The 10,922-nt window shown below is 43.5% G+C and overlaps 1 protein-coding gene across 1 annotated transcript in view; it reads right to left on the bottom strand.

The window, feature by feature from the left end:
* Positions 1–10,922, bottom strand: part of grin3ba (glutamate receptor, ionotropic, N-methyl-D-aspartate 3Ba) — a 174,209-nt gene that overhangs the window by 27,610 nt on the left and 135,677 nt on the right. The window contains exons 5-6 of the mRNA XM_060943589.1: positions 3,557–3,702; positions 154–269 (exon numbers count right to left, since the gene is read on the bottom strand). Of these exons, the coding sequence (XP_060799572.1) occupies positions 154–269; positions 3,557–3,702 (262 nt within the window). The remainder of the gene's footprint in view (positions 1–153; positions 270–3,556; positions 3,703–10,922) is intronic.

Raw genomic sequence — 10,922 nt, 5'->3', positions numbered from 1 at the left:
AACTCCATCCTGAGCTCCATTCAGTTCTCAACCGATGTGTGCGCCTACAGTTACCCTTTGATCTTCCAGATGTTTCTCCACTCATTGACCGTGTTCTTTCGAGTGTATTTATTATTTGTGTGTGTGTGTGTGGGCTGTGATAACAGCTCCTACCTTCGATAGTGAAGGGTTTTCCCACCGTCAACAGCTTACACTCTGCATCAGTGGAGACTTCATAATCGAGCAGAGCTTTATCCATGATGAAAGCATCAAGCTGAGGAGGATCTGTCCTTCAGAACACACACAAAGACATCACACACACACACACACACACACACACACACACCTTCTGAATGATCAGAACTCAGAACATCTCTCAGAAAGGGGTTGATTAATTCTCTAGAGCAGCAGCTCTGACAGTAGTGCAAGTTTACATTAAAGCGCTCGCTCTGATACATTATTGTTTCTATAGTAACGGCTCATTCACAGGGGTGTGTCCAACGGAGACTCCACCGATAATAAACAGGATAAAATTAATCATTGACCTGCTGAAGTTTTCTTAAAGTAAGGAGATGTTTCTGTAATGTTTATGGAAGGAGTCTCCAGTGTCAGAGCTTTAACTTTACATTTTCTGACATCTTCAGGACAGAGGAGTTTACACTTCTTTGCAGTTTCTCGGTCACGTGACCAGCTGCTGGTGAGAGAGCGAGTGTTTATAGCTGCTATAACAGAAGGGACAATCTGTTTCCCGAACATTAAAGGTAACTATAAACAGATAAAAAGTATGACTCATCATTGTGGAATAACGAATGAAGTGTAACAGTCGACACATTGCTGTGGTGTCAGAGGAATAAAACACCTGCGGAGTTAGAAAGTGCTGGAATGTGAGCATGTGTCAGGCTTCATCACACCAACACAAACCTGCTGTTGATTATTTTCCTGTAACTGCATGCCACATCATCATTTATAACACAAACTCAGAGACAAATCCTTCATCTCCATCTGAATGGGAATAAACCAGATGCCATGCTCCTTCTGCTTTTAGTTCTTCCTGGATGTGTTTCTAATTTCTCTCCAGGCATTTTCTCGCAGTCTTATACTCTATTTATCCTTTTTCTTTTGTTTTGATTTTTACTTTCCCCCTGTATCCGATTCTGTTCCTAACGCTCCTTCCTGTTTTTCTCTGCTGCTCTTTCTTCCTTCCTTCCTTCTTCTCTTTAATCACTTCCTTCCCTTCCTTCTTTATCTTTTTTATTTCACTCTTTAGCTTCTTAGTTGTTTTCCTTTCTTTTCTTTTGCTTTCATTCTTCCTCTGCTTCATCCCTCCCTTTAAGCTCCTTACACACGTGTAATTTCATTTTACTTTCACTCCTGTTTTGGACCTGACTGTGTAATTATTCTCAGTAGAGAGTTATTACACTCTGGGCCTCTGTGCTGATGCACTGATGTTGTAACCTGCAACGAGTTTAATACAGATTACTGCAGTTTACTGTTTTATACTCATCTTCTAAGACTGCGGGGGGCAGGGGGGGGGGGGGCACAGTGGAAGGAGCAGTACTGTTTCTGTGTGTGTGTGTGTGTGTGTGTGTGTGTGTGTGTGTGTGTGTAGAAGAACATGTACTGTGTGTTATCTATCTCTCTTGAATGAAACGCTCTCTTGCAAGGGTTTAGAGGATTTACACACGAGTGCTGCTAGGTCTTCTGCAGTTCAAAGGCTGTGTGTGTGTGTGTGTGTATGTGTGTGTGTGTGTGTTTTGTTTTATGAAAGAGAGTAGGATGACGAGTGAAGAGACGGCTGTGAGATGAGAACTCGAGTCCTCTACATGTGATTTGTTACTACAAGACACTTCACCATGTCAACCATAAAGCTTTCAGTCACTCGCTTTTCTGGATGACGCTCTCTCCTTCTCTTTGTCTGATATCTCTGTCCTGCTCTCGGCCAATCAGATCACACCATACCATTCTAGGCCAATCAGATCACACCATACCATTCTAGGCCAATCAGATCACATCGTACTGCTCAGGCCAAATCAGATCACACCGTACCGCTCTGGCCAATCAGATCACACCATACTGCTCTGGCCAATCAGATCACACCGTACCGCTCTCGGCCAATCAGATCACACCGTACCGCTCTGGCCAAATCAGATCACACCATACTGCTCTGGCCAAATCAGATCACACTGTACCGCTCTGGCCAATCAGATCACACCATACTGCTCTGGCCAAATCAGATCACACCGTACCGCTCTCGGCCAATCAGATCACACCATACTGCTCTGGCCAAATCAGATCACACCGTACCGCTCTGGCCAATCAGATCACACCATACTGCTCTGGCCAAATCAGATCACACCGTACCGCTCTGGCCAATCAGATCACACCATACTGCTCTGGCCAAATCAGATCACACCGTACCGCTCTCGGCCAATCAGATCACACCGTACCGCTCTGGCCAAATCAGATCACACCATACTGCTCTGGCCAAATCAGATCACACTGTACCGCTCTCGGCCAATCAGATCACACCATACTGCTCTGGCCAAATCAGATCACACCGTACCGCTCGCAGCCAATCAGATCACACTGTACCACTCGCGGCCAATCAGATCACACCACACCGCTCTCAGCCAATGAGAACACACCATACTTCTCTCAGCCAATCAGATCACACCGTACCGCTCTCAGCCAATCAGATCACACCGTACCGCTCTGGCCAATCAGATCACACCATACTGCTCTGGCCAATCAGATCACACCGTACCGCTCTTGGCCAATCAGATCACACCGTACCGCTCTGGCCAAATCAGATCACACCATACTGCTCTGGCCAAATCAGATCACACTGTACCGCTCTCGGCCAATCAGATCACACCATACTGCTCTGGCCAAATCAGATCACACCGTACCGCTCTGGCCAATCAGATCACACCATACTGCTCTGGCCAAATCAGATCACACCGTACCGCTCTGGCCAATCAGATCACACCATACTGCTCTGGCCAAATCAGATCACACTGTACCGCTCTCGGCCAATCAGATCACACCATACTGCTCTGGCCAAATCAGATCACACCGTACCGCTCGCAGCCAATCAGATCACACTGTACCACTCGCGGCCAATCAGATCACACCACACCGCTCTCAGCCAATCAGATCACACCGTACCGCTCTCAGCCAATCAGATCACACTGTACCGTTCTTGGCCAATCAGATCACACTGTACCGCTCTGGGCCAATCAGATCACACCATACCGCTCTGGCCAATCAGATCACACCATACCACTTTGGCCAATCAGATCACACCGTATCGCTCTCGGCCAATCAGATCACACAGTCTGATTTTTGTTTAACGGTTTATTATCAGTGGAGCATCTGCTGGACAAGCCCTGTGAATGACCGTTGCTATAGAAACTATAACAGATAAGAACAAGAGCATTAATATAAACCTGCACTACAGTCAGAGCTGCTTTTAGAATTAATCAACACCTGAGCAATCAGAGTGCAGGACTCAGCAGTGCTGGAATAAATGTGGTGTAAGTGAACAGTCAGGGAGGACGGCGATGCAGAGCGTTACTTGAGTGTCGCGATCCCCTGTGGTGTGGTGGGCTGGTTGAAGTGTCTCATGTACTCATGCACTTCAGGAAAACTCTTCTTCATGTAATCTTCAGCGCTGCTCTCGTGGACCGTCCCAAAGCGGAAACCCAGAGACGGGTGCTGGAGCTGCAACACAGCGCAGTCAAAACCAACAAGAACAAGAGATCGTTATTTCCCTCGCAAGCTTCAGCGGCTGGATACAACTCGGATAAAACGAAACCCACGAGGTCATAATCATTGTTACAGCAGCTGACCAATCAGCAGCTTCTGTTCAGCTCTCACTCAGAGGAACAGTGTTTCAGTCTTTCTTACATTCTTTCTTTCTTTTTATGTTCTGTTGTATTTTTTCCTCAATATTACCTTCATTCCATTAATCCTTTCTTTCTTTCCTTCTTTTATTAATCCTGTTCTTCCTTACACTTTCATAATTTATTTCCTTTGGGGTTTATTTTTGTTAGTTTTTGTTTCCTTCTTGTCTCTTTTTCCTTTGTAAATTTTGTTCTTTTTCATCCCTTACATTTGCTTATTTCTTTCCTTATTTCATCCCTCCTGCATTTATTTTTATACCTTTTCTTTCTTTCTTGATTTCATACTTTTTCTTCTGTCAAACGTTCCTTTCTATTTATTTTCTCTTTGTTTCTTTATTAATGTTTTAAAACTATTTTATTAATAATTTTCATTTATTTGTTTTTATGTATCATATGCAGAAGTGGACAGTAACGAAGTACATTTACTTGAGTTCTGTACTTAAGTACACTTTTTGAGTATCTGTACTTTACTTGAGTATTTTTTTTGGCAACTTATGACTTTAACTTCACTACATTTGAAAGGCAAATATCGTACTTTTTACTCCACTACATTTCTATCAAGGTCCTCGTTACTCGTTATTATGAAGCAGCTTAGAAAGTGGATGCTTTTTTCTTTTCTAAAACATGACTGAGAGCCGATCAGTAATCACTAGGGTCACGTCACATCCATAGACTGGATAAAATCAAGATCAATGATATGTCTGCAGCGTTATTTAAACACGATCAGTTGATGGCAGAATGGAAGGAGGCGGTTCTTCTGGGGAACACACGCACACTCATGGCTATAGCTAGAACCCATGTTTCAGTTTTCTGAAAGGATTAAAGATTCGTTTAATTTTAAATGTTTGCTTTGTTTACCTAAAACTACGGAGCCGTAGAGGGGACATGGTGAATAAAAAAATAACAAAGCGTGGGAACGACTTATAAGGCGTGTGCACGAGATATTAATGCGCGCGCACGAGTTATAACCCGTGCGCACGCTTTGCGTTAAGGCGTGCGCTCGGGTAGTTAAAAGTGAGGGGACGAGTTACAAATCGTTCCCTCGCTTTCATTAAGGCGTGTGCACGAGATATTAAATCGTTCCCTCGCTTTCATTAAGGCGTGAGCACGAGATATTAATACGTGCGCTCGAGTTATAAAGGCGTGCGCACGGGTTATTAAAAAGTGAGGGAACGTCTTAAAACGCGTTCCCTCGGTTTATATCCAAGGCGTGGGAATGATATCCTATGTCGTTCCCTCGACTTATTAAAATATTCCCACAATGTCCTTGTTTTCGTTGATCTCGTTGCCTACACACACACACACACGTACACACAGGCTGTAGGTCACCATGGTAGCTCCGGAAATACTAGACGCTATTTTATTATATTTTAATACTGGACTCAGATACACAGAAATCCTCGATGCACTTGCATCCCAACATGGCTTTATTATCAGAGGTGTCAAGTAACGAAGTACAAATACTTCGTTACTTTACTTAAGTAGAAATTTTGGTACTTTCTACTTTACTGGAGTAATAATTTTCAACCTACTTTTTATCTCTACTCGTTACATTTTCAAGCATTTACTTTTACTTCGTTACGTTTATAATAGTCTCGTTACTTGCATTTCATTGCGCCAATCTTTATATTACTTATATTACTTTGTCCACCTAATAAACTGCCACTCAGGGCGCTCCAAGCACACAGCAATCAGAGCTCTGACTTCAACACCGTTAGTAAATTGCGGGCTCTCGTTCGTTTGTCAGGAGTGGAATCCCCACGACGCCCCCCCACGAACCATGCGGCATTCTCTTTTCTGAGTCAGGTTAAGTTTACAAACGCAGTTATGGTATCTTGGTGGGGGTTAGTGAGTAAAGTGACAGGTCTTAGCTTAGTAAACGTTATATTAGCTTGTAGTGTGTCGGCATTCCAGCGGCCGCCCTTTCTCTCCTCGCCTGTGTTCAGCCTCGCATTGCTGGAACACAAACATTCTGTTGACTTCTCTCGGTGAGCCAGTAACTAGTAGGGATGAGAAAGTGTTTTTCTTGCATTTTAACTGGAACCTGCTGCCTCTACTGCACGTCCCATATGAAAAAGAAAAAAACTGTAATTTTACAGTAGTGTTAGTGTAGTATTCATTCATTCATTCATTCATAGCATTCAAATACTGTATTATTACTGCCGTTGAGACAGTGAATGCAATGCAACTTTGGACACAAAATGATTGCCAGCATACTGCAAAAATATTGCGTTATACAATATTTTGGACATTACAATGCTGCAATCTTTTCAAATAAATCGTATTACTTTAGTTGTTTTTTCCATCTGTGTGGATCAGTAGGATGGGGTGATGTGGTCGAGACATGTTTGTGTGTGTGTGTGTGTGTGTGTGTGTGTGTGTGTGTGTGTGTGTGTGTTTTAATATATACATTTTCAATAAAAATGTATTGATAACTTACTTCTGAGGTATGAAGTTTTACACCATTACAACACTTACAGACAACAAGTCATTATTACTTGTGCTCCATGAAACACATTTTAATGGGTCAGGAGAATGGACTGTATGTGGACTTCTAGGCTGCGCCTTTGTCCTTAATAGCATTTTTTCCTCTTTCATTACTTTTACTTTTGTACTTTAAAGTAGTTTAGAAATCAGTATACTTTTTACTTTTACTTGAGTAAAAAGCTTCAGCTGATACTTTTACTTCATGAAAAGTATTTCTAAACCATAGTATCTATACTTCTATTTGAGTAATAAATGGTAATACTTTTGACACCTCTGTTTATTATAAGTCTGAGACACCTCAAGAGAGTTCTGAGAGAGAATGGGCTTCGCCGTCGTAGTTTTTCTGACCTAGGAACGACTATAGATTTCATCATCAGCCAACTAAATAGCCCAGGTCGCCTCCACGGGTACCGCTGGATGCACGCAAAGTGCCTGGAACATGGCATTCAGGAAAAAACAGAGGATGTACGGATTATCCTTCAACTACTGGACCCAGAGAGTGTTGCGCTACGCCGTCGTCGTACACTTCAGCGCAGACAGTACTTTTCCAAAGGACCCAATTTCATTTGGCATGTCGATTCTTCTGACAAACTAAAACCGTTCGGAATCTGCATAAACGGATGCATAGACGGGTTTTCCCGTAGGATCGTCTGGCTGAAAGCCGCACACACAAGTAGTAACCCGCGAGTGATTGGCAGTTACTATGTGGATGCAGTGGAGAGGTTAGGTGGATGCCCGAGAATCGTACGAACTTTTTGGAACTGAGAATGTGACTGTGCGAGACATCCAGAAGTTCTTCAGCTCTCCGAAGAACTCGATCCAGTTTTCAGCCCCTTGTCTACGCAACTGGCCCCACCAAGATTCAATACGCTGATTTGCAGTGCTGGCCCCGGAGATGTAGCTTCGGTCCCCTGCCCTGTCGTCTTCTCCGTCACGCCTGAAGAACTTCTGGATGTCTCGCACAGTCACATTCTCAGTTCCAAAATCAGTTCGTACGATTCTCGGGCATCCACCTAACCTCTCCACTGCATCCACATAGTAACTGCCAATCACTCGCGGGTTACTACTTGTGTGTGCGGCTTTCAGCCAGACGATCCTACGGGAAAACCCGTCTATGCATCCGTTTATGCAGATTCCGAACGGTTTTAGTTTGTCAGAAGAATCGACATGCCAAATGAAATTGGGTCCTTTGGAAAAGTACTGTCTGCGCTGAAGTGTACGACGACGGCGTAGCGCAACACTCTCTGGGTCCAGTAGTTGAAGGATAATCCGTACATCCTCTGTTTTTTCCTGAATGCCATGTTCCAGGCACTTTGCGTGCATCCAGCGGTACCCGTGGAGGCGACCTGGGCTATCTATAGTCGTTCCTAGGTCAGAAAAACTACGACGGCGAAGCCCATTCTCTCTCAGAACTCTCTTGAGGTGTCTCAGACTTATAATAAAGCCATATTGGGATGCAAGTGCATCGAGGATTTCTGTGTATCTGAGTCCAGTATTAAAATATAATAAAATAGCGTCTAGCATTTCCGGAGCTACCATGGTGACCTACAGCCTGTGTGTACGTGTGTGTGTGTAGGCAACGAGATCAACGAAAACAAGGATATTGTGGGAATATTTTAATAAGTCGAGGGAACGACATAGGATATCATTCCCACGCCTTGGATATAAACCGAGGGAACGCGTTTTAAGACGTTCCCTCACTTTTTAATAACCCGTGCGCACGCCTTTATAACTCGAGCGCACGTATTAATATCTCGTGCTCACGCCTTAATGAAAGCGAGGGAACGATTTAATATCTCGTGCACACGCCTTAATGAAAGCGAGGGAACGATTTGTAACTCGTCCCCTCACTTTTAACTACCCGAGCGCACGCCTTAACGCAAAGCGTGCGCACGGGTTATAACTCGTGCGCGCGCATTAATATCTCGTGCACACGCCTTATAAGTCGTTCCCACGCTTTGTTATTTTTTTATTCACCATGTCCCCTCTACGGCTCCGTATAAAACAAACCACATCACCGCCTACAAAAACTCGACGTTCCACCTGCGGAAGCATATTGAAGTCTGTAAATGTTTTATTCCAAGAGAAAGCTTGTAATGAAGTTGTCTGTACTTTTAGAGCATGCGATAATGTTGCAATAGCTATACAGTCTGGTTAGTCACATGACTTCCTGGTTTCTGAGTTGAGTGTTGGCGTTAATCACGAATCTTTTTTATTTTTTCTACAAATAATTTTCCAGTATCCTCTTCATTTTAATTGTACTTTTGCTTTCTTTTTTGTACTTTCCACTTTCTCTTTCCTTTTTCCGTTTTTTTTTCTTTTTTTCGGAAGAACACCAAGACCGGAAGCTTTCTTTTTTCTTCTCCTGCATATAGACCACAAGCGGAGGCCATCCACATCGGATCTGCTTTAATATCAACAGATCTTCAATTAAGGTACGCAAATCTTTTCATCATGGCACACTTTCAGGCTGTTCAGTGTGCTGAGTGCAGAATGTTTAGTCATTCTTCCTCCGTCGCTAGCGATAGCTTTATTTGTGATGAGTGCAGATTAGTTAGCTCTCTGACGGAGAAGACTGCGGTTTTAGAAGCGCGTGTCCAGGCTTTAGAGAAGGCCAGTGAGAATGAGAACAGTGTAGTTTCTGTAGGGGAAAGTCTGGATGCCCTAGGTGGAGTCAGTAATCCCCCAACTCCGGCATTAGAGCCCTTACAGCGGGGTGAATGGGTGACAACTTGGTGGCATAAGCGTTCAGCCAAAGCTACCGCTGAGGCTCGCCCACGGGAGCACCACTCCTCTCCGCATCACGTGTCGAACAGGTTTGCTCTCCTTAGTGATGCACCCACTGAAAAACCTGAAAGAGCTCTGGTTATAGGGCATCCTATCATACGGCACGTGAAATTAGCTCAGCCTTTAGGGGCACCAGCAGCTTTAGTCAGGTGTATACCAGGAGCCAGGGCGCCGGACATAGCAGGTAATCTTAGGGTCCTAGGCAAGCACAGGTTCTCAAAGATAGTTATCCATGCAGGAGCTAATGATATACGCCTTCGTCAGTCTGAGGTTACTAAGAGTAACTTTGTAGAGGTGTTTAAATTAGCGAAGGCGATGTCCAATGCTGTAGTATGCTCTGCCCCCATCCCAATGCGGTGTGGCGATATAGCTTACAGCAGGTTATGGTCGCTGAACTGCTGGTTGTCCAGGTGGTGCTCTGAAAACAGTGTGGGCTTTATAGATAATTAAGCTAATTTTGAGGGCACTGCTGGCCTGTTAGGGCGGGACGGTATCCATCCCACTCGGGAAGGTGCTGCTCTCATTTCCTGCAGCATAGGTCATAGTCTCAGAACAGGCCTAGTTAATTCCTGACAATCCAGAGCCAAGGCCAGGGAGCAGACGAACAGGCTAAACCGACTGTCTGCTAGCTGCACAGAGTCGTCACTCAGGGCCCACTACATCGAGACTGTGTCTGTTCCCCGAGCTCAACAAAAAGGTAGAAATATTCAGAGAGTTTGTTCCAGTAACCTAATCAATATAAAATTAGATCATACTGACTGTACAGCTGCTGCCAGCACCTTTGATCTAAAGGTGGGGCTATTAAATATTAGATCTCTTACATCTAAAGCGCTAATGGTTAATGAACTCATTACTGATCAGGAGTTTAATGTACTTTGTTTAACTGAAACATGGATTAAGCCAAATGAATATATAGCATTAAATGAAGCGAGTCCTCCTGGATACAGTTATATACACCAGCCTCGTCTAACTGGCAGAGGAGGAGGCGTCGCGGTTATTTATAACGATTATCTAGGTGTAACACACAAACCTGGTTATAAATTTAATACATTTGAAGTTCTTCATACTCATATAATGTATGTAGCCTCGAAAAATAAGTCTACCCAGTTAATTCCATTGCTTATTATTTACAGGCCCCCGGGGCCATATTCTGAGTTTCTTTCTGAATTTGCAGATTTTATCTCAGATTTGGTTATTTCCTTAGACAAAGCTTTAGTAGTCGGAGATTTTAATATTCACTTCGATAACCCAGAAGACCCTTTAAAAACAGCGTTTGTGTCCATTTTAGATTCAGTAGGGATTAATCAGAATGTCATAGGACCGACCCATAATGGTGGTCACACCCTCGATCTAATACTAACATTCGGGTTAAACGTAGACAATATAGTCACACTTCCACAGTCTGAAGTTATCTCAGATCATTATCTCATCTCATTCAAACTATGTCTGAGTAATAATATATGCACCCCACCACGCTACTGTATTAAACGTACATTCACGTCAACTACTGCACAGAGCTTTATAAATGATCTCCCAGAGTTATCAACTTTGATTGGGTCACTGTCAGCCCCTGCAGAACTTGATCAGGCAACTGAATGCTTAGAGTCAACATTCCACCATACCTTAGATAATGTAGCTCCTCTTAAAAGAAAAATGATCAGAGACAAAAAATTAGCACCCTGGTATAATGATGACACTCACACATTAAAACAGACCACTCGAAAATTGGAACGTAAATGGCATCAAACAAAATTGGTAGCGTTC

This window comes from Neoarius graeffei, chromosome 17 (assembly GCF_027579695.1).
Source record: "Neoarius graeffei isolate fNeoGra1 chromosome 17, fNeoGra1.pri, whole genome shotgun sequence".
Classification (NCBI taxonomy): Eukaryota; Metazoa; Chordata; class Actinopteri; order Siluriformes; family Ariidae; genus Neoarius; species Neoarius graeffei.
This window is presented reverse-complemented; position numbering and strand designations above follow the sequence as displayed.